The sequence below is a fragment of the Drosophila biarmipes genome, chromosome 2L (assembly GCF_025231255.1).
Source record: "Drosophila biarmipes strain raj3 chromosome 2L, RU_DBia_V1.1, whole genome shotgun sequence".
Classification (NCBI taxonomy): Eukaryota; Metazoa; Arthropoda; class Insecta; order Diptera; family Drosophilidae; genus Drosophila; species Drosophila biarmipes.
The window spans coordinates 1,763,004-1,786,278 of NC_066612.1; the positions used below are offsets into that span (position 1 = coordinate 1,763,004).

The 23,275-nt window shown below is 44.1% G+C and overlaps 2 protein-coding genes across 9 annotated transcripts; both read right to left on the reverse strand.

Annotated features, from left to right (window-relative positions):
• Positions 1–1,904: 1,904 nt before the first annotated feature.
• LOC108029103 (uncharacterized) lies at positions 1,905–23,234 on the reverse strand. Of its 8 annotated transcripts, XM_017101208.3 has the most exons (21): positions 14,409–15,076; positions 14,275–14,321; positions 13,538–13,675; positions 13,294–13,475; positions 12,942–13,124; positions 11,938–12,018; positions 11,584–11,876; positions 11,075–11,393; positions 9,508–10,990; positions 9,217–9,455; positions 8,835–8,959; positions 6,915–8,374; positions 6,666–6,861; positions 5,768–5,902; positions 5,335–5,418; positions 5,128–5,253; positions 4,450–4,862; positions 4,006–4,211; positions 3,770–3,933; positions 3,528–3,669; positions 1,905–3,260 (listed from the first exon to the last, which is right to left on the reverse strand). In XM_017101208.3, the coding sequence occupies exons 1-21, from the start codon at positions 14,464–14,466 to the stop codon at positions 3,209–3,211; spliced, it is 6,126 nt and encodes a 2,041-aa protein (XP_016956697.1). In that variant the 5' UTR covers positions 14,467–15,076; the 3' UTR covers positions 1,905–3,208. The 8 variants fall into 8 exon arrangements, with proteins under 8 accessions (XP_016956697.1, XP_050740896.1, XP_050740895.1 ...); XM_050884939.1 differs by lacking the exons at positions 5,128–5,253; positions 5,335–5,418; positions 14,275–14,321; positions 14,409–15,076 and adding exons at positions 12,284–12,421; positions 22,422–22,585; positions 22,899–23,234 and having other exon boundaries at positions 13,294–13,462; XM_050884938.1 differs by lacking the exons at positions 5,128–5,253; positions 5,335–5,418; positions 14,275–14,321; positions 14,409–15,076 and adding exons at positions 12,284–12,421; positions 22,422–22,585; positions 22,899–23,234 and having other exon boundaries at positions 8,781–8,959; positions 13,294–13,462.
• LOC122818818 (uncharacterized) lies at positions 6,026–6,368 on the reverse strand. The gene is made up of 2 exons (XM_044094066.2): positions 6,292–6,368; positions 6,026–6,240 (listed from the first exon to the last, which is right to left on the reverse strand). Exons 1-2 carry the CDS (start codon positions 6,359–6,361, stop codon positions 6,065–6,067), a joined length of 246 nt encoding a protein of 81 aa, XP_043950001.1. The 5' UTR covers positions 6,362–6,368; the 3' UTR covers positions 6,026–6,064.
• Positions 23,235–23,275: the final 41 nt, after the last annotated feature.

The window sequence follows — 23,275 nt, forward strand, 5'->3', positions numbered from 1 at the left end:
AGTGAATTTCTCGCAGTGCAGGAGAGGAATTGAACCGAACGCAGCCCAGCCGACCGCCAGTCGCACGCTGCTAAATGGACAGGCGGACTTGCAGACGGACTAGTCCAGAGACTGGCACTGGCGGAGCGTGGAACGTGCATTCGTACGACGAGTTATTGTCAGTTAGAGCGCTACCTGTTTACCGTCCGACTACCGACTACCACCGACTGTTTTTTGGGCCCGGTCGAGAGGGTAGGGTGAAATGGGCCGGGTGTTGCCAGACTGCCATTGCTTCTGCCCATGGGTCGTGTGGTGGCTTCCCCTGGAGAGGGAGGAGGGTGTAACTCTGGTAGTCCCCTGGTTATGGTTATTCCTTTTTAGTGGGGGTGTATTTCTCCTCGGTCTTTGTTGTGGTTTCATTTAGGGGAATGACTAATCGGAAGGCAGTTTTAGGGGGCAAGACGATACGGCTTCTTCGGAGAAAGGGTTGCTAGGCAGCGACTATATGCCAAGTTTGGGTGAAATAAAGTGCATTACTCATCGTATCATCTATTATGATATGGGGAACCGCATTTTCCTCATTCCGGAATTAGATTATCTTACTAATATCTGATTTGCAACTTTTGTTTATCTCGATGTGCACTTTAACGATGACTTATGGGAAAATGTTCCACATTTCGGCAGCCAAGTTGTAAATTTCATTCGGGAACATGATTGTTAAGCAATATGAGTCTAGAACAACATTATCGCCAGACTGACTTTTATTAATGGTAATTATTTTTATGGTCCAAGACGGATAAGGTCCAAGTGTGGGTTTAAATGACACTTTCCCAATTTCCCTATAAGCCTTATCACCTCTGGAACTCCAGCCCCAACAGTCTGGCAACCTCCTCTCGCGATCCAGCATCAATGCGGTCAAGTGGTAAGAGGTAAGAAGGAAACAACAAGCAAAGACCAAAAACCAGTGAGGGTCCAAAAGTAGGGGGAGTTGCGTTTCGGCCGCGATGATGATCGTGGTCGTAATGATCCCGAGATGCCGAAAAAGAAAACCCGAAAAGTACCCAACAAAAGAGAGCCGGAGCCATGTAATTAAGGTGCTGCACAGTGGAACTAAATTGTGGCCGTTGCCACTGCAAAAACAGTAATGGGAAATGGTAAATGGAGATACAAAGCGGCAGCCAGAAGACCAGAAATAAGTGGTAGAAAGGAGAAGAGGAAAACGGTAGCTGGCTCATAGGGCGAGCGAATTGTTATGCTAGTCGTCGACTTCCCCCATCAACAACAGTTGCTCTTGCTGCACTCAGAGAATAGAATTGCCTCAAAATGTATCATGAATAGAAATCTATCCACTTGTATAATAGAGTAAAGGGTGTTACCTTTTATCTATGAGATACAAATATTTTATGGAGCTTTAAAAATATGTTTTATTGTATGTCCTTCATCCCAAATGCATCATTTATATATCATGTCTTACTTCTTCTTCAAGTAAGGTTCAAACTTTTTTTAATATTTATCTAGTCTTCTTACCTTGCGTTAAACCCGCCAATTTGCTAACAGCATTTGCTAAGATTCAAGAATATCTATGAAAGTTCAAGATACTCTGCAGATTTTTCCAAGTGCGCGGCGGCGGATGACGTTTCGCCCCTTGCATATTTTGCATCGCTTTACGATTTTAAAATAAATTACTTGAAATTCGTGTAAAACATGTGGCCGACTCGGAGTTCAGCTGGTAGTTTCCAGCTAGAGGGCCAAAAGCAACAGGTTCATTGATCGCATTTGAAATGCTTCGTTGGCCTCAGCAGGTAGCCCGTTTTTTGGGCTGGGCCTGGATCGAATCCGATTCGGAATCGGATCGTTGAGCCAAATTAATGGTGTTTAGATGCATTTCAATGCCCCCGGGCTGTCAGCAACACACACATTTGTCATTTGTTCTCGGTATATTCTTTATTTAATAATTAAAGCTCTTATTTAGTTTTCTTTTTCTTTTGTTTTTGTTTTTGTTTTTGGGTTTGCTGTCTCGTTTTCCACTCGATGAGTTACAACATAAAATGGCTGTCTCTTATGTATATCATATAATCATCGTAATGCGTACATTTAATATCTAATTTTATTTTGCGCCTCGCCGAATTGGAAATCTCTATTTAAAATATATAAAATATATTTATATATATTCGCTACCGTCTTAATAAAAACAAAAAAGAAGCTTCAAAATTGTTGCATCCTCACTCAATCTCGGTATTTGAACACTGACCCAAAAAAACAGGAAATCAGCTTTTTAAAGATCATATCATTATATGACAAAGTAACTACTGGATTCCGAATTAATTGCTATTATATTATTGTTTGACCTACCATGAACGTTGCTGTGACGTGTGTTTGTGAGTATGATTCCTAAAAAAATCCAACCTATCAAAAAACTAACTAATTGTGGCTTATATCGTAAGCGCGCCTAACTAATAATCGTTTCCAATAAGGACGAAAACCGTTGTTGATTATTCACAAAACGTTGTGTTCTTGTTTTGATGGAAGCAGCTATGGAAAATGGGGAGCTCACCTCGATCTCGGCCCTCGATAATGACTTTTCGAACTGTTAAACTCTGATAATTTCGAATTTTGGTCTCGCTTGAGTTTATCTTTGTTCTGTATTACCCTTTCTGTAAATAGACATTTATCTAAAAAACGTTTGCCTTGCCTTGCCTGGATTTGAGCCGTTGAATACCTAATCATTTCAATTTGGATTCAGCCTAGCCGAATTCTATATACATTAGACAATCAATTTGGTCTGCTGTACGATCATTTCTCTCTCATTTCTTTCTTGTGGCTAAATATATGTTCTATGTATATAAGTGACAAGACAACCTCACTAAACATAAGTTTTGTATATATATATGCCATTTGTTGTAAGCTATATAACAAGAATACACACCAAAAATGTTCTATCGTATTCCTCTATATGTGTATATATTTTGTGTATGTACGCTTTGTTCAAAATAGTTTTAAACCCGATTTGAATGACCGACTAAATTCCTTGGACTAAGCAATCGCCTATGCCTAAAACTAATTGGTTTGCTTGGCTTAAGTTCTAAGTGTTGTTGGTAGTACCCGTACTAGTGTCGAACAAATCAATTCATATATATCGTCATCGCCCCGCCTAATCCATCAAGTAGCTGAAACTGCGACGCTTGAGCCGGCTGCTCAGGGCCGATCTGGAGCGGGTCTTTAACCTTAGTTACCCGGACTTTATCCAGCGGTCTATGGAGTATTCCAGTGCGGATATCCAGCTATGAGAGTGAGAAGGAAGTATGAAGATTGTAGTGAAATGTGTTGCAGTCATAGATATAGTTGATAAAAATCAATCGCTATCCAATTTATAGGTTGATATAATATTTCATAGACAAAACAAAATTACATCTTTCATTTACATTCTGATACGAAAAAAAGAATATCTCTAAAATATATTTTAAGCCAAGAGATATTCATCTATTCTAATATTTAAGAAGAACTAATTGTCTTTAACCTATTATTAAGGCTTTTACAGAAATACCCACCGCTTCTTATCCATTTCGCTTTCGGTGCAGAAAAAGTAGTGACGCAATTTCGTTTCTGGTGGTATTATCTCGAAAGAGTTCTTCTTGCCGGATGCATTGGCGGACATAGAGGCCACTTTGTAGCCGTGCAAGCAGGCCATGCCTAAATAGAGAAATTGAATTAATTGCTGGCCAGTCAGTCACCTGCTTTTCGCCAATCTAATCTAATCTAGTTTCTTCGAGCACCACTCGAGTTGACTCACCGAATGCACTCTTGCTATTTGCATCTTGGTAAAAATAGAGGCAGGCATCCTTAAGAACGCAATAGCGTTTCGACCATCCGCACCACCTTGAGCCCAATTTGAGTAGGTAGCCAAAGCAATCGGGCCTCTGAATGTTGGTGGGGCTCTGGTACAAGCACCGCGCACTGTGAGGGAAGTGATGTGAGAGAGTGGATCAGTAAGGAATGGATCAGTCTCCGAGATCAGTGTCCCCCAACCTCTTGTCCAGCCACTGGTTGTCCTGGGAGGCCGCTTGTCTGAGCAGCTGGAGCCACCTGTTGGCCAACTCATCGGAGTCGGCGGCCACGTACATGGGAATACCTTCGCCGGCATCCACTTTGAAGGCGAAAGGCTTGCCCACGTCCACAGGACACAGGTCCACCGTGTGCTTGGCCATTATCATGGCGCCGACAGGCTGGGAGTCCTGAAAAATCAATATAAGTCCCTAGAGTTTTGAGAGGTGTCTAAAAGTATGCAGTAAAATAATAAAGTGTTGCATACTTTTGAACAGGTTTAAAAGTGATTTTAAGCCTCCAATGATTTAAGTGACTCTTTTCCACTTTCAAATGAACTTCGACATTTAAGAACCTGAATAACCCTTTGAGCGTTCCAAGAACTCTAAAAAATGTATATCCCCAAACCTAATCAAAATTCATACTCACATCTTCCGTTTTGTAGTAGTACAGGCAATTATCGGGCCTCAGCGAGAACCAGCGTCGCACCCATTTCTTTGAATTCGGGGCTCCCTTGGCCTGCCCACTTTGTCGCCACAAATATCCACTGAAAATGGGCTGACTTGGTGGCTCCAGTTGTTCGTGCATCAGAACCCCAATGGTCCGGGCCACCTGAAGTTCCAGCTTCTCGCAGCCATCGTGTGCGATCTTAACCACCTCGGTGTGGTGTTTGTCCAGCACTTGGACTCCATTCACGGAGATTATGATGTCGCCCACCTCCAGGCCAGAACTCTCCGCCGGAGTCTCCGGTTCGATGGCAGCCACAACCACGGGCTTGGAACCGTGTATGCGGAAGCCAAACTCCCCGGAATCGCTCTTGACCACCACGGTCTTATCCACGCCTAAGAGAGAATGGTAATTGGTTAATTGATGCACTTTAAAGTTCATAAAAATACATTTAAAAATAAAGGCCAAATATATTCCGATACTATAATAAAATTTAGGCAATGTTAATTTTATTTTATTGAGAATTATTTAAACCTAATCTTTTCTCATAATATTTCTCTGAGTGTATATTCGTAGTGCTTATTTATAGACAGAGAGAGAGGCGGGGATTGAAGTGATTTGTGTTATTTTATTTCCGGATTTCGTCCGGACATCGTTTACCATGTGCACCGTTGGATAAGTTGGATATCACAAAACTTTCGCGAGCCCAGACCAGGAGCATCAGCTTCAACACCTCCTCCAACTTTCTTCGAACCGAATCCGGCGTCGAATTGGACGCTATTAGTTCTGTGTGGTAATATGCACAAAAAGGGGATTATTAAAATAAAAATCCCAACCGGCAACGTTCGACTTTTCTTGTTTACACACCAATCATTTGGCCTGAGTATTGTGTAAATACCACACAGAAATTCCGAAAACTTTTCGCACTTATTTCTTTACATTTGACCAAAACCGAAGTACCGAACGGGAAGCGTTGCGGATTTTTTATGGTCGGCACACAACAAAGCACGCACCTCAACTATTCTCGATAACAGAGCCAAAAAACTATGGGCTTGGGTTGTTTTTTTCGGTTCTGTCTGATATTCCCCATTCCCACATACGTATCTTTGTATGCCAAGTGCCGGTCATGAAAATGCGGAGCGCCACGCCATTCATTATCTCTAAAGTTCTCCCAAATGGGGCTTTTCTCTCAATTTCTCTCTGATTCTCATCCAAGGGGGCGCACGTTGTGCCAAAATTAGAATATTGTTTGGGTGTTCGAACAGGGTGCTTTTGAGGCCTTTTGAGGCCTCAGACTTACGAAAGCTGTTGTGCTTCTGGCGATGATACATTTCCAGGGTACAACGTCGCTGGACGAGGCGGTGCAGGATCACTTGGTACTTGGCGTGGAAGCCCTTCTCGGACTCCGTTGAAGCTCGACGTTCCCTGGAACGATCTGTAAGGAAAAAATGTGACTGATCAGAAAAGGACGCAGACGAGGCATTATAAGTAATTTGACATTTTTCGAAAAATATGTTAGTTCCCACTTGCCCAGTCCTTTTAATATCATAAATACATATATATTCTTCAGTCCACTTTTATTTAAAAATCGGAATAGTTACATCTGGCACGTCTTCTGACATATCGCCTTGGTTGCGAATTTTCTGATTAACTTTTCACAAGGCTTTTTGAGTATTTGACACGAGTTAGTGATACGATTATAGAAATAAAATATAAAAGAAGTGTTAGGAGGCGATATACATCTTTTGACCTTAGGTTTCGAACCGCAAACAGCTATAAAGAAGATTATTAGCCCCGAATATTTTAAAGGCATTTCAAACTCACGGTCCTTTAGAGAAATGACAGAGACGAGCCATAACGTGATAAAAGTAATTGAAATTTTATCAATCTTCATCGTCTGCTTGGCCTTTACTTATTATTTTCAGATGCAAGTTACCTCAAAATGCAAATGCAACCGCGTCTAATGTTGTTCGTCATAGAAAATTTTAATTTTTTTCATGAAGTAAAAGAATTTTAAAATGTTTGCTATAGATTTGCACAAATACCAATCTTATTTTGTTATACGCCCAATATCTGTCTTATTCTGGGGAATAACTTTAACAATATTTTAAAGGCGTACAAAAAGAAAGATACAGGGAATATAAATCAAAAATGTTCTATTTGAGCCCGGAATATAACTCAAATGTTGATAAACTCACCGAAACACTGATGGTCCAGCTGAGTCCACAAGTCATCATCGGTAAGTCGAGTGTAGCGACCCGCGTCGTAATGTCCTTTGTAGATGATGTGCTGGTTTTGTTCTGTGTTGATGTCTGGCAAAACACAGGGACTGGAGCCGGCAGGTCGCAGTACGGGAGTATTGGGTAAGCTGGGAACGCGACCACGCTCCTCGCTCTATAAAATAAGTGGGATGTGTAAGAGATCTCTTCCAAACCAATCAACTTTACCTTGGCCCTGATGTTCTCCTGCCTGGTCTTGTAGTGCCTGCCCCTTTCCCCGTGATATCGCTCCTCGGATCGGAACCGCTTGTCCATCTTCTTGTACAGCCGCTGCGTGGTCTTGGTGGTCACCGGCGAGTCGGCGAAGTCGGACGGTGGCTTGACAATGTCCTGCTCGATGTAGGGTATCGATTCCACCGAGTCCCCGGCGAGTTCGCTGATGGTGTTGCTCTGCTGCTTGCCCTCCATTTCCTTGCCGCAGTGGTGGCAGTGACTCTGTTCTCCGCTGGCGGCGTTTCCATCCGCCTCGCTGTAGAACACCGAATCGGAGCCGGGCGACACGGAGCGCAGGGATTCAATGGACTTGGCCTTGAGTTGAAAGGTGTCCGATGTGGATTTCGACTGGGTACCGCTGGTTGTCGTTGTGGGCAGCTTGGGAGAGAGCAGGGATGTGGGCGTGGCGCAACTGTGGGGTTTCCTCACCGTCAGTGGAATAACTACTGCCTCCGTGGTAAGTGACTCCGATGTTGGAAACTTCGACGTGGTGGAAGAAGCAGACGTCATAACGGTAGTGGTGGAGCATGTCCCGGCTAGGGACCCTGCTAGGGCGCTAGTTGTGGTCCCTGTTTGGGCGCCACTTGACATGCTGGCATCCAGCAGGAGCTCTGTGTCCCCACTCCCGCTGCTTAGACCAAAAATAGTGGGCGTGGCACGACTCCTTCGCACCGCTGCCGCCGCCAGGACATCCTCCCGTGAGCTCTTCCTCAACTGCCTTCGTATCTTGGGACGGAAGCGCTTCATCTTGCTGGGACTGCTGCCATTATCCAGAGGTCCCGAAATCTGTTGCTCTGGCGATGTGACTTTGCTGGAACCCGAGGGCTTCTTAATGGGACTCGTTAGGGCCCGCATGTTTTCCTTCTCAATGTCCAGTTTCATGCTAGTCTTGCGCCTCTTCCTCTCGTCTTCGTGCCTCATGCGGCGTGCCTTGCTTCGCATCACCTGCTCTTCATCATCTTCGTCGTGGGGACTCTCGTAGTAGCCGGAGGAGGAGTATCTGACCTCGCTGCGCTCATCCTCGGATATGGAATCGGGCTTTGGCTTGGTTCCACTTACAGGTGCAGTTCCAGGAGGCACACTTTCAGCTGTGCTCACTTTCACTTGTGACGTCCCCGAACTGGCGACCGTTTGTGGCTGACTTTCCTTGGCAGGCGATTTGATAGCTGCCCCCGAGACAGGACAACTGCCCGAAGAGGTGGTGCTACTTATGGAGTGCGATGGTGACTTCCTGGTCAGCTCAGCCACCGAACCAATGGGGGACTTCAGTTGGGCCTTGGAAAGCAGAACCTTTTCCTTATCCCTCTCCTTCTCGTCATGCTGCAGCAGTTCCTCCCTCATGGAGTACAAGGAACTGGCGCTTTCGAAGGAACTGCCGGCATGGGTCTTCTCCAACTGCGAGCTCTGAGTGGAAACTGTGAAATAGAAAGGGTTTCGAACTCCATTTAATATGGTTATATGGGAAGGTTTACTAAGTACAGCTAAAGCATTGCGGGCAAGGCATTTGATCAGGCATCAACAACAAACTAGGGAGGCGACAGAGAGATATAGAGAGGCAGTCAAAGTTGAGGTGTGGTAGATGAGTCTACGGTCTATAAGCTATAGGCTGTTTAAGACTAGGGCGCAAAGCGTGGAGGCGGTGAGAGTATACGGTGGCTTGGAGCAATGATGGTGGAGTGGTAGCCACGAACACAATTCGATTGGGTTTTCTTTGTAACACTCATTCATGGATCAAGACTTGGGTTGGTTATGCGGCTTGGTACGAGTTCTACACACAGACAGGAACACACACAGCACGAGTACGTATCGGGGGGCCCAAACCTGGCACTTGTGTGGTCGACGATGAACTGGTCGTGGTCGGCGGAGTCTTAATACCTGGTGTGCGTTTCGAGGTGTCCGTGCAGGTGGCATACTCATCTGTATTCGTGCTGCACTCCGATATGTCCGCACTCCGGGCGTAGTCGGTGGCGCCCATGGGCAGGAACGAGGCGTCCGAGTGCCTGGAAGGGAGTATCAAATGTGTTACAAATTTGTTGATTTCAGCAAAGGAAGAGCCTTGGAAATTCTGTTCTATTCTTTTGGGTCTTATCAACTGATAATATAACGTAAATAAATATTTTAAACTATGGGTTTCCGCCTTTTAAATGATCTGTTGTTAATAAAACTATGCCTCAACAGTTTCCAGGGTATACTTTTGGGCTGAAGTTAAATATATCAAGCTTCATCAAAAAAGACCCCTTTTTAGATTTTAAGTAACCTTTGTTTGGCGGCTCCACCCATGAACATGAGTTGTCGGGCATCCGGAACCGACCCCCTGGCCACCATGCTCCTCTTGGGCAGTGGCGAACTTATAGATGAGTCCAGAATCTGATTTGAAGACGGGGTCACCGCGATAGCTGGTGGAGGCATCATGGGTTGGGTGGAAGCGGGCCTCGAAGCGGTTGGCGTGGGGGTCTTGATTATCTTCGGCAGTGTTTGTAGGCCATAGGTGGGGCTCTGAGAAGAAGCATTAAACAGAATGATCTAAGAATATATTTCATTTACCCACTTGTTCTTCGAAGTCCAGGGCATCGGTGTCCACCGAGCTTCTCTGCTGGTGCTGCAGCAGCAGGTTCTTCCTCTTGGAAGAGGGAGTCAACAGCAAATTGGAGCTGTAAGATCCGTCGGATATATCGCGCTGCTCAGCCGTCAAGACAGTAACCTGCGACTCATTCCAGATGCCATCGGAATGATCGCGAGTATTGTCGTTGGCCAGCGAGTCTGAGGAGGGATAAGTTGAGACATTGGCCAGCAGCTCATCGCGGCAAGGACTGGCTGGGGTGGATGGAAGTCGGAGGCCGGGAGTGGGAGTTCCCGAGGTCTTGGCCTCGTAGTCGTCATCCAAGCTCACGGAGCGCTTGCGGAACTGGGAGCGCTTGTCCTGGATATCCTGGTCCAGATCAGGCTGTGGATCCACCCGACAGCCACAGGGCGTTATGTTCTCGTACAGCGGCTCCTCGTCCTCCTGGTGATCCGTCTCCAGCTTCTGCTCATCCTCATCGATCTCCTCCTCGTCGGGCTCCTCTTCGGCCTCGGAGGGCTCCTCCTCGTCCTCTTCCTCATCGCTGGGCTCAAGTTCAACTTTTCTAACCTCGACTTCGACTGGCTGTGGCTTCAGTTTGGGCAGGGTCAAGGCTGCCGCCTGTGCCATGCGCTGCTGCTGCATCTTCCTCATGGCGATTTCCGCCTTGTGCTGCTTCCGGTGCTTCAGCTGCAGCTTGGGACTCGGTTTGGGTGATACATGTGGCTTGAAGTCTATGAAGATCTCCTGCTCATCCCGAGGTTCCGGCTGCGGCTCGTCGGGGAAACAGCTGACCTTGTCGCGCCTGCGAAAGGAGCTCCTCGGCCCGAAGCCGTCGATGAGCTTCTCGGTTTGACCATAGACCGGCATCGACTGGCGTCTCAAATCATCGCGACGGAAAGGGGAGTCTATCATCTGGGGCAGCATGGACATTCGACGATGCTGGGCCGCCTGCTCCATGCAGACCTCTGAGCTGTAGCTCTCCGTTTCGTGGGGATGGTCCTCCTCCTCGTCGTAGTACTCCTCCACTTCCACATCGTCGTCGTTCTTGCAGTACTCGCTGGGTGGCGGCAATAAATGCGATTGGCTGAAGTCCAGGGGAACACTGTCGGCCATCAGTTCGGAGCACTCCGTGACATGCTTGCACACATCCTGTCTCCTGGGCAAACTGTTCGAGTAGAAGTCCGTGTGCGAGGTACACGCTCGTCGAGGCAAACTGTTGCTCTCGTAGTCGAAACTTTCGTTCAGGGCCACCGCGGCGGCATTCACATTCACATACTCCACGTTCTGTTCGGAGGGCGAGGGTCGAGTCCTGCTCAGGTGCTCCATTCCCAGGCCATAGCTGTGGGCGTCCAGCAGAGGGGGCGGCGGCTTGTAGTACATGATGTTGTTCTGGGCATCCGAGAGGGTCTGCAGGGGGGTCACGTCCTGCGATTGCGTGCGGTAGATCATCTCGTGGGGGTAAATCGATCTGAGATGGATAACATGTTATTATATTATTATGAAATATTATTATAGTAACAAAATGTTCCTATCCATCCGATACAAGACATACCCCTGCTGATAATGGTGCGATGGCATCTCCTTGCCATTCGGTATTTCAGAGAGGCTCTTCGTCAGTTTCTTGCCATTCTGTAGGCCATTCGTTTGAGCCCCCTGGGAGACAACCTTAATACGATGTGGAGGCCGCGGACTTAGGGCCAATACCTGGGTGTTGTACCCAACTTGACCCTGGCGCCGGGCAGCTGCATCCGTTTGAGTGGCCTGCGTCTTCATGGCGTTGCGGAACTTCTTCTCCACGATGAGAACTTCGGGACTGGGCAGTGGCAGAGCCAGAGGCAGGGGCTGTGGTATGATCAGGCCAACCATGTTGTCTGAAATAGAAGAGGTTGTGATATATAGAAATACTAATATACAACAAAGGAATTTAAGAATCAATTTCAATTGACTTCAAGGCCCCAAGTGCCCGGTATTCACGAATTTATTGTAGACTTAAGCTGATAAGTGAACCGCTCATCGAACCCAAGCCTCCTGGTAATTTAATGACCCAACCTAAGTCCTCACCTGGAATATTTTGGTGCAGGTGGATGGGGGCATGGTGGTGCTGGCAGGGCTGCAGTTGAACCGGAGGCGGCAGCCAGGTTTTCGGCAGGGTGGAGCTCTGTTGCGCCTGCTGGCCTTGAAGAGGCGGCTGCAGGGTCTCGTACATGGAGCCCGTGGCGATGATGGGCTTCTTGCCACCAATTAATCGCTCCTGGCTTCGGGCGGTTTTCAATCGCCCGGAAGATCGAAATCCGGCATTCACATTATCGAAGCTGGTGAGGGTGTGTGACCTGGCGAAGCTCACGTGCTTTGTTCTGCATAAAGAGCTTTATGAAAGATTGGATTTCTGGAGGGCACTATCTGGCAAGGACTCACCTCACATTGCCGCCCTGCTGTTGGTGGTGGTGCTGGTGGTACGTGGTTGGCATCGTGGCGTATGTGGGGCAGTGATACGAGCTGTGGAGTAAGCACATCGGCAGAATATTAATCAAATTCCTCGGCAGCGTTTTAGCATTTTCAACACACAAGCATTTTTATTTAAAATTTATTCATTTAGTTTTAACTAGATTTGTTCGTTTTTTGCTTTTCGGTCACGTGCAGACACATAACATAAATAAACAGTTTTAATTAGCGCACTTTTAATAGAGTTTATTAATTTTTGCAGACTTTGCATACATATCTTATTTAAGTATTTTGTTAGATTTTAGATCACTTTACATACCAAACATTTAGATTAGCGATTTGATTGGTGTGTGATGTTGGTGGTGTAGGATTTGGTGGAGCGCAAAGCTCGACATAATAATTCCGTAGCAAAACATCCTGGTAAAAGGATTCAAGTGGTGCTGTACAACAAGTTGCCCTTTACACATTTTGATCATTTCATATCATTTAGTATTTGGTGGGGTTTTGATTGTGGCAATATCAATTGTTAAATTTTGGTTGATTTTTACAGTCGTTTGTTTTCATTATTTTTTGGATTTTTGAGGAGAGAAGGACAGGTGGATGAATAACGAAAGAGTACACGAAAAAGTATTTTTATACAGCATTTCTAGTAGGGTGTATATCAGTGGTTTTTTCGAGTGGTTGAGAAGAACTTGGAGGCATTAAGCGGCATTATGCAATGGATGATTCGGAAAGGCAGGCATTGCAAGCGATTCACAGATACAAGACAATATATGTTTGTTCATAGAGACAGATCGGGAGGGTTGAGGGTTATAGCGAGCGACAGAGAGTTAGTGACTACGGAGAGTGCGACAGTAAAGCATGATCTAAGCGACAGTTGGCATAGCATTTTACGGTTTTTAATTTGGGTATTTTTGGTTCTTGGTTATTTCTGTTTCTGTACTGATCTGCAGTGCGCCCTCTTAGGCGGTTCATACCTGTGGTCCGATGGGTAGTCGGCGTTGTTGTTGGTCACCTGTGGCACCTGCTGCTGGCCAATCCAGGTGTAACGACCTCCCAGGTCCGCTTCACCCGATTTACCAGTGCTCAAAATCGAAGCCGGCTGACGGCGAAAATAGGAACTTTCCAATTCGTGTGTGTCTGTGTAGTTGTTCTGGTAGCTAAAAGAACGGATTAAAACGAAATTATTTGCAAATTGTTTAAGTGGGTGCCCAAAAGTATGCAACGAAAATACCATACGTTTTACACATCTTATGTTGCATATTTTTAAACACTATCGAAACCCCTGGTGATTTTCCAGGTTGTTTGGGCATTATAATTTCAACCCACCGTGGATACTTTTCAAAAGGAGCGTAGGCGGCCAGATTCTCATCGGAGGGCACTCGGCGACCCACGCAGCCGCCCAAAAAACCGCCCGACTGCGTTTGACCACGTCGCGAAAGGCAGCCAAAAAATCGTTCCCGCCTAGGACGCTGCTCTATGCTGTGCAGCTGGCGATCTGTGAGGCAGTACTTTGAAGATATTAAAACGTGTGTTAAATTAGGAAAACGATTTTATACCACGGCCAAATTACCTGTTCCCTTATATCTCCGCGTGAGTAGACTGAAGTGCGAGGCTGCAGCTCGGTGGAGAGTGTGTGGCGAAGTCTTCGGCGACCAGTGTGCTCGTCCTCGGAGTCGTAGCTGCGATCCATGTGGCTGGAGTAGGTGGTCTAATGGGGTTGTGAAACAGAAAATAGTTATATCTTATTCAACATTCATGATTTTGAACAAGTTCGAATAATATGAATTTATTCTTTAAATTGTTGGGGAACTGTCAACCTCATTGAATCATTTTCGGTATTTGTTTTTATAATTTTCTGGAAAATATTTAATAGTTTTTTCCTTATAAACGGACCACGTGTCGTATACCTAATATGCGATGATAGTAATAATACGTATACGCCTACTTCACATTTGTATGAAATGCTCTAAAAATGCAATTGCCTGAGCCTCTTAATTTGTTAATATATTTTCTTGTTTAATTACTGTCTCCCTTTCTGTGCTATGCTAATCTTGACTAATGCTAATCCCCTAATTTCCTTCCTAGTTCGCTATCCATCTATCCTAAGCCCTTCAAATGTGCCCGGGCGCTTGCTGAGTTGTCCTTTCCCGCCCTCCGGAGTTCGCCCGAAATAATTGTGTCAATCATCCGCTATGACAGCGCCTCCTTCCTGGAACTCTGCGCCCGACAGAAATTAATTTCACTCGCCGCACACTTTGTGGTGCTTTATGGCCTGCGTTTTCGGAGAGGTGCTCCGTGAGCACGAACCTTGGTGGAGACCTCAATGTTGCCCAGTGACACAGCATGATGCAGACCTGAAAGTGAAAAGGTCGTTGTTTCACTTGCCAGCGGAATAAAAGATGCGATTATGCGCCTCTGGGCCGGGGATCCCAAGGACTCACCAGTTCCAGTCGTTGATGTTGATGATGCTGTGTTTGTGCCACGCAAGGCAATATCCATTTTCAAACAGCCAACAAAGGAAATAAAATGGAAAGGAAAATAAAAGCGAAACAGGGGCAAACACACACACACACACACACGTCGTTGGGTACAATCAACTTCTATATATATCCTGGGAAGTCTTCGTCGCTTTTCCGTGTCAATTGTCTGGGCCAGGCTTTGAAATCGCCGACTTCAGCTGCTCCATGATGGCTCCAATATTGGTGATTAAAAAACTTAATTACTACGAGTACGGCCTGTTGTTCGTTGTCATTTGAATCGCTTTTCCAGACGGTTTCGACTGCTCTGCGTTTGTATACTAATCTTCGTGGACTTATGCAAGGCAGCCAGCAATCGATATTTGCGCTGGCCAAAAAAGCGATGGGAAAAGCCGTAGGAAAAACGCGGAGTGGACGTTTTTCGCTGGTGCTCTTCTCGGCCTTTAATTTGCATGCGTTTTTCCACGGAGTAGGCTTGGCATCTCCGCTAATTGTTCTTAAATTTCGCTGAGGTGGCTGCTTTTCACAGGGATTTTCTCCGTTCCTTGCTTTTTTCGGCTGGGGTGTGTGTGTGTGCTGCGTGGCTTGAGTAGCCCGACAGTTTTCACGGATTTTCCGGTCTCCAAAGGACGCTCCTCACTCGACGGCGCTGATGCTGGAACTGCTGAAGCTCAGGCAGCGTTTCGCATTTTCCGACGCACCGAGAGAGCCAGAGTGTTTCACACGCGAGAATTTAAGAGAGTTTTCCTGGAAGCGAGGCAAACATAAAACAGATGTTCGGCATCTGGTGCGTTTTTCGGGGGGTTGGTGGGTCGGTGGGTCGGTGGGTTTTCCTGGCTTTTCGGCGGATTCTGCGACTGCAAAAGCGCAACAATGAAAGCGGCTGGAAGTAGGCAGCAAAAGCATGCGTTTGCGCACAGCGGCCGGGCAAAGAGGCAGCAGGACGTATGTCAACAAGGCAGACAGTCGGCCAGGACATGACGGCCAGGACATGCCATCGCCACAGCCACATCGCCATGCCCCATGCAGCTATTTCGGGAGCAGAAGCGGCAGAAATACCAGAAACAGCAGCATCGTCACGTAGCCAACGGCTAAATTTCACTTAGAACGCGTTCGAGGCGTCCACAATAGTCGACTTCACACGGCTTCCATGTCTGGCTCTGAGGCAAAAAGATGTCTAACAAAATGTACACGGTTGGAAAAGGAGGGCACTCGAACTTTGGTTTCATGTTTCAACTTTTGTTACCACTGTTCGGCAACTGATTTAACATATTTATACTGCTATAGGCTATTATTGCTTAATTGTGTACATTTTAAGAACCTTTAGAATATACAGGAATATTTAATATTTTTTAGGTCAAAAAGCTATAAGATGCTTATATAAAATTTATTCAAACCATTTTTACAAATTTATTTTTATAAGAGTAGACTCAAGAGTAAAAGAGTAAAGAGCAAGAGTAAACTAAATTTTTGTTATTATCTTCTTATACTAATTTTAATTTCGTTTTATATAAAAAAGAAATATATTTGTGATCGTGGTGTTAAATATTTGCAGTGCACCCCCATCTCATCCTGCTCGGGAAAGCTTTAATCGAAGCAACGAAGCTTTCATGCCTCTGCGGAAGAATTTAATTGGTTTTTGTGTGTGAGTGGGGAAGCGTTGTACTCCGGCATTAAGAGTAGTTAGGTTAATTTGCTTGAGATATCTGCCACAAAATGAAAGAACAAAGCCAAACAAAGCTGCCGCTGCAGCATTTCAGCTAAATTACTCTGAAATTTCCTATGGCACACTTTTTGGGGTGGGAATTAGGGGGCAGAGGTCATAACAAAATTACAACAGCTATGGCAAACCACGAATTTGGGTCTGTTTTATGGCATTAGGACACATATAAAACGTTTGAAGATTCACTTTGCGGAAGGGGAAATGTCCCAGCTGAAATTGTGGTTCTTTGGGGCAGTGATAATCTTTCAGATGCCTTGTGAGTCTCTCTTGCATTAAAGCTTATTCTCGCACTTCATAGTATTTTTAACTCAATTTATAACCATTGAAAAAATATTTAAAATTTAGTAAAAAGGTGGTTACAAAAAATATATTTATAAGCCTTTGGGAAAACATTAATTTCATTTCATTCAAATAACCTAAATGAATGTTTTTTCTTAGAAATCCGAAAAGATTAATAATCAAATTTACCCTTGAACTGATTGCCTCCTCTTATAAAGACCAGCATAAGTTTCACACATAAGGGTTATCTGGTGTGAGCCCGGAAAAAGATCTTGCCCTTAAGTTCGAATATGATCATTACAGTTGACGTCACAGCGATGTATAAAAGCGGGCAAGCAGATCTACATTTGGTCAGTTGTCTTTTGAATCCGAATTTAATCCCAACTAAGCCGACTTAAAATGTGGAAGCTCGTGGCCGTGCTGTTCGTCGTGATGATCGCAGGATTCATGGCAGTCGCTGCGGATACGGTTGATTTACATGACAACTTTGAAAGATTTAATGCAGGACTGGATGAGTTAAGCAAGAATTTAAGGGAGCAGAGACTCCTACTACAAAAAGTTTGGGATCTGGAAACTCAGCTACAGCTGCATCAAAGTCGACGCCTATAACGGAGTGCCACGAATTTCATTAGCTAAATAAATAACTAAATAGTTGGGAACTGTGACTGTATGGTATTGGATTCTTATATAGTGTTGGAATTTATTACAGGCTTACTGAAGATATAAGCAGTACAAGAGTAGAATATTTGGCACTGATAGATAGTCCCAATGTCCTACGTAATATTTTTTGTTTGGCAACATCATATAAGTAAAAGGGCGTTGATAGGCACTTCCCCCTCATCATTGTTTTTCCTGCTTAAGAGTTGAGTAAATCATAACTCATATGGGGCTGGCTGACTTTGCTTAGTCAACAAGTTGACACGAGAGGTTACACACTGCTCCCCAATCTCTCGCACCACATCTGTACGAGTCTATCGCCATAAGCTAGGCCAATCTTTAATCAGTTATGTAACCCGAAATGCCCAGACCGAAAAGCCCCGGCCATTTCCTCAATATAGACGACGATAGTTTCCGTTGCACGGTGTTTGCTCACAGTCCACACTTTCGCAGGCAACGAAATCATCCCCAGCTTGAGCCTATATCCCCGAAACCAAAATGCGAGTATGTGTACCAGGACGTGCATATGTATGAGTTGGGCTACACAGGAAGAAAAACATTCTAACTAACATTTGTTTTTAGTGTAAACATTTTCTAATACAACGATGGAATATTCAATAAACACCCTAAAATGTTATTATTAAAAATAATATTCTTTTCATTATATTTTTTACAATACACTTACGTCTTTCTAGTCTTCCAATGTCGCGACAAAAGAAATATAATGACAATCCCAACACATATGCCCATAGATTACTTCCCAGAAGGTTATCAAAAAGCACTGATAAGCTCTTAATAAGAAAAAACACGCCTATACAATTTTTTAAATATTTTAACATAAATTAAAAGAATATTATTCATGAAGACTCGAGAATCTTATTTTGATGTGCTTTCTTCCTATGCGATAAGACTTAAAAAACCCGCGAAATTTGCAACATTTTTTTTACACATTTTATTTGCCGTCGACGGCAGGAGGGATTTTTTCGCAGTGCACCACAGTAAGCTAGCTGCAAATTGTCTGATGGGCCCTGTGAAGATTCTCGCCCTCGCAGCGCTTACCACGCAAATATTCCGGCTTTCCTGCTAGGCGACTTAAATGTGCTTTCGGCCTGATATTGAGGCAAATATCAAGCATACGCACCGTGGCCCGACGCCCCGGCATAATGCATGAAAAATTGAGCATGTCATTGACGCTCAGCTGTATGCCGTATGTGCTGTATGCTATATGTGCCATCCTATATGAGGCGAGTGTGTCTGCGATTTCCCCGGACGACTGTTTACAGTCTAGGCACGTTCCGTAATGGGGACCCCCGGGTTATGTGCCCACAATATATGCAACATTAAGGGCCGGTCTTGACTTTGGCTAGGGTAAACTTTTTAATCGCCCTGGCTTTAGAGTGCTGCCTCTTTTATGGACGGAATGGGATGCGGAATGGGAGGCGGAGCCCGTTCCCGATGCCGCACAAATTGATGCTTTATGTTAATGCCATTAATTAATAAGTGAAATATGACATTCGCACTGTGACGCTGTTGAACCTGTTTATTAAATTTTAGCACGTAATAAATGAAAAGTTTATTATGGCCACCGCACAAATCCTGCCTGGTTTTTGGGGTTAAAACGTTCGACTCACCCGACACTTTGGGTCGCCAGGCTGCAGAGTTAAGAAACAAATTGAATAGAATTGGCAGGGTTTTCGTTTATGCTTTCTTTATTAACATTTATCACACTAAACTACTAATGATAAAGAGTTACAAATATGAGTTTCTGCGCTTAGGTTTTTCTCTGAAAAATTTCACGTATCTAAATTCCATCAGATAAAAATTGTTTTAGCTACACGTTGTACCTTAAGTTGGTTAGTTCCTTTTGTGTTATTTCGGCAAAATTGCAAATAGTTTATGGAATTATTTAATGTTTTTATTTTTTTGGCACACGGATATGCTTGGGGTGTAATATTATTTTATGCTAAGTGTTTCGTTTTCGCTGAACACAATTGGCGAAAAAGGAGTTGGAGTCGAAAGATATATATCTAGTTTATTTTAATGACCGTAAGGGAGCGAAGAATTTCTCCAAGAATTTTATGGATTCGTTGAAACATATGCAAACGTTTCATTATTGCGTTTCTTGGCAGTTGGCTTTGACTAAGGTCCTTTTATTGGAGCATTACAAAGATTTTCAATGGAAATTTATACACAGAGGAGGTGAGATGCGGAAAATTCGCTTTACTTCTTAATGGTCTTTAATAAATGTATGTTCATTCGATTCGTTTGTAAATTTTTATAAACTGGTTTTCCGTTTCGGTAGCCGCTTGCATTTGGGTTTCCTTTAACATATTGTTTAAATTTGTTTGGCATTTTGCCGGTTTTGTTTATTTTTCGATTGCCTTTTACTAGTTTATTTTAATATTCACTTTATGAAAGTTTTTCCCGCTGACGATGTCCCCTGTATAATGCTGTCCTTTCTAGTTTTTTGCCTTTTTTAAGCTTTTCAAATATTTTATTTATTATGTTTATTTGCAACTGGCCCTTTCATTATTTTGTTTGCCGTATCATGGCCATTGAATTCCTTTTTTATTATTTTTCTAATTGGTTGTAATGTGACTTGCTATTTGGTTGATTATGCACCTGGCTCTTTTTCAAATTCAGCTCCTTTTTGGGATGAATTACTAATGATTTACAAATTGGCGTTGTATATTTTCTTTTACGTTTTTATAGGCCATGAATTTGAAAATTACTGCGGATTACTTTAGTTTCCTAGAAATCGAAATGAAAAGAAATGTGAGTGAACTGATAATCATAGATATCAACATATTTGTCATATTGAATAACCAAATATCTCAGCACAATACAGGGTTGGAAATGCAGACTTCAACTCCATGTTTGTAATGACCGAAATTAAGTTCTCAATTAATTCAGGCTATCATAGTGTCAATAATTATTATTTCATATGCCTCATTTCGATTGGAAAATAAGGCAAAAGTAATTTTCATTTTCGTTTCCATCGGCATTTCGCTCGCCTCGTTCTGTTGTCCGCCATTAAACGCCTCTTAATTATGCAATATATAATTGTTATTGAAAAATAAAGTACTTGGCCGACACGAAAAACTCGGCACTCCGGACAGCTCAGCCTTGTCCCCGGGGAAAAGAGTCGTTTAATTGGATCGACTTCATGTCCATGTGCGCATTCTCCTCTGCCTATATGTACGAGTATATATTGGTAATCGGTTTTCGGTTTCGGTTTTCGGTGGTTAAATTGTATGCACGTTTATAAAATGGACCATTTAAGAAGTTTGTTTGTTTTCCGTTTTCGTCGGCTCTCTGCTCAATCGAATTATCCCATAAATATTTATGTACTGGCCACAAGTTGAATACTTTTGCTTGAGACAAAGATAAAGCTTTCCGTCTGTCTGTAATCCCTATAATATATTAATATGCTAATGAGTAAAATTTTCATCCTAGCTTAGTGCATGCGTGTGAGTAAAAGTTGAATGTGGACTTCCTGTGAAAAATTCATCGAGTTGCGTTTTTCGTTTGGGTGATGTGGGATTTCAGTTACACTTTCGACTTCGTTCGGTTGGAGTTTTTGAGTTTACATTTCTAATAGAGCTACGACAAAAGACTAGAAGAGATCTGGCAAATCGTGCATGCGGTTCACGTACCCGTGTATGTGGGTGGGGCCAACATACCAAAATATAAGTTTATAGCACCCAATTGTTGCGGGGGCCTCTTCGATTTTCGGAATTTTTTGTGTGCGTTTTGTATTACACTCGGAAAAAGTGGTAGTAAAATTTAGAAAGTCTCTAGAGAACTAAATATTTTCAGCAGCTTGAAATAGTATTTAAAGTAGCCAATAATCAAAATTTCAAAGAAAGCTGCTTAAAATTGAAAACAAAGTTTACGAAAAATAGTTATTCAAAAGCTTGAGTAGAACAGAGTTTTTAGTATGAAAAATGAAAAAAATAAATCCTAAAGGTATGCTACGGTTAATAGGGTACCCTATAAAGAAAAAAGAATTCAAACTTAGAGATTTTCAGTTGGGGACTTGACCTAAAATTCTGTTGAACATATTTCTGCCGTTCGTTTACACTTTTTCCGAGTGCCCTTGGCACACCCACGACTTTCTTACACGGACGTGGTGATTTGCTCCACAAACTGCACGGCAGTGGGTCGGCAGAGGGACTGGGACCGTTTCAGGCGGCATTGTGGATTGTTTCGCAATGCCGAGCCCGAGCCCGAGCCCGCTCCCGCCCCCTGACTATGGCGATGGGGGGTTCTCTGGAGGGAGGCATAGGCGTGCGGCACGTAGATGAACTCCCGCGTGGGGGCCGGAAAAGTGGCAGGACCCTGACGACAGTTACACTGCTGCGACATCGTGGATAAACCCTCCGGAACACTGCGACTGCGGGTGGAGCTGGGTGGTCCGTGGGTTCCAGGTGGGCCGTGTATTCCATAGGTGACGGGATTCCTGCTCGGACTGCTGCAGGTGCATATCAATGGCTGCTGGTCCGCCGATCCCGGGTTCCTGCAAAAGGGCAAGTCAATTTCCAGGGTTTAGGCGGAGTGTCAACACAGTTTTCGGCATGCGACAAAATGGTATGGGGGCATCTCAGTATCCCGACATCGTAAATGCCAAAGTGGCAAATTGGCAGAATGGCAAATTTGCGGCTTGCATGAGCAACGAAGGATGCCGCCAAATTGATTGTCTTCCTAGGGCTTCTAGCCTGATTGCCAATGATTGTTTGGTTTGGCGGAAAATCTCTTAATTGGTTTTCGATTCAATTGAGATGCGGTCTCCCATTTTGGCTACATCGCTTCTCAACCGATAAATCATAGTACTTTTGAGAGAAAATACAAACCATAAATTTAAATTCTTTGCAACACTTGGAACTCTAGACAGTATAATAGTTCCGAAATAAATGTATAAATTAAAAGCCCTGATAATTCTGATAATGGCTTGCTTAATGGGTTCTCGTTTAAATCGCGAAAATGAGAGAGCTTGGCATCAATTATTGCAACAAATACTTTTTGGGGCTTTAAAAACGCACTAAGTGCAACAGTGCCATTACGATAGCCCATGCAGTTTTCCTGTTGTAACTGTATATCACACCTTCGATTTAATATTTTCCCTGCGCATTTGTAATCCCCTTGACTTTTACCCATTTATTCTATGTAAGCTGTCGATAGCTACTTAACTTGTAAAATTGTCTGACAATTTCCAACTGAACTTTGATTTGCCATTCAACTGCATATAAAGGGAGCCGGTTCACTGCACACACCGGTGTGATTAGGAGCTGGAGTCCCTTTCCACCTATTTTACTCACTTGTTGCTCTTGTGACAGCCCAGTTCGTAGGTGCTGTGCCAGCTGCAGTACATTTGGCCATCGCAGCAGTTGCTGTGCTGCTGGATGAAGGACAGGCTCCGCTGCAGTCGCTTGCCCATCTTGGCCCCGATGCTGCCCTGGCCCAGCTGGTAGGCTCCACGTGCCTAAAGGGAGGGAATATTATAGAAATCAATCATTTTTGGGACTTTAAAAGTGCAATTACTTTAAATATTTAATGAGTCGATGGCAAGTATAAGCGGATATAATATATAAACGTGTCTAAAAGTGTGCTATACAATATTTTTGGAATTATTTTAAACTGTCTAAAAGTATGCAACATATTGTCAATGCATTTGAAGAGACTTTCTTTCTTTTTCCACTGCATACTCTTGGAATGTTTTAAAATTTTTTTAAATAAAATATAGGTTTAATAAATATGTAAATCTTTTAATGATTATTTTTCCAGTGTGACATTACCTGGTGCTGCTGCTGCTGCAAATCGAGATTGTGACAGGCCAACTGCTGCAGGTGGGAGTGTTGCTGCTGCTGTTGCTGCTGCTGCTGCAACATGTGCCTTTGGCAGAAGTTGCTCTGCAGATAGGGCTCCATTTGATTGAGACTAATGCAGCTCCGGCTGAGGAGATCGGGTGGGGCGGGGTACTCCCCGTATCCATAGTCCATCGGCAAATGGGGGCGGTGCTGGCGGGCGGAGGAGTGGCGCATCAGCATGGGAGTCGGCAAATGGCCATTTCGCTGCTGATAATGATGTTGCAACTGCTGCTGCTGCTGCTGCTGCGGCTCACTTATGAAAAATATTATAATTCCCGAGATGGCTGCCGCCGCCGAGCATATGT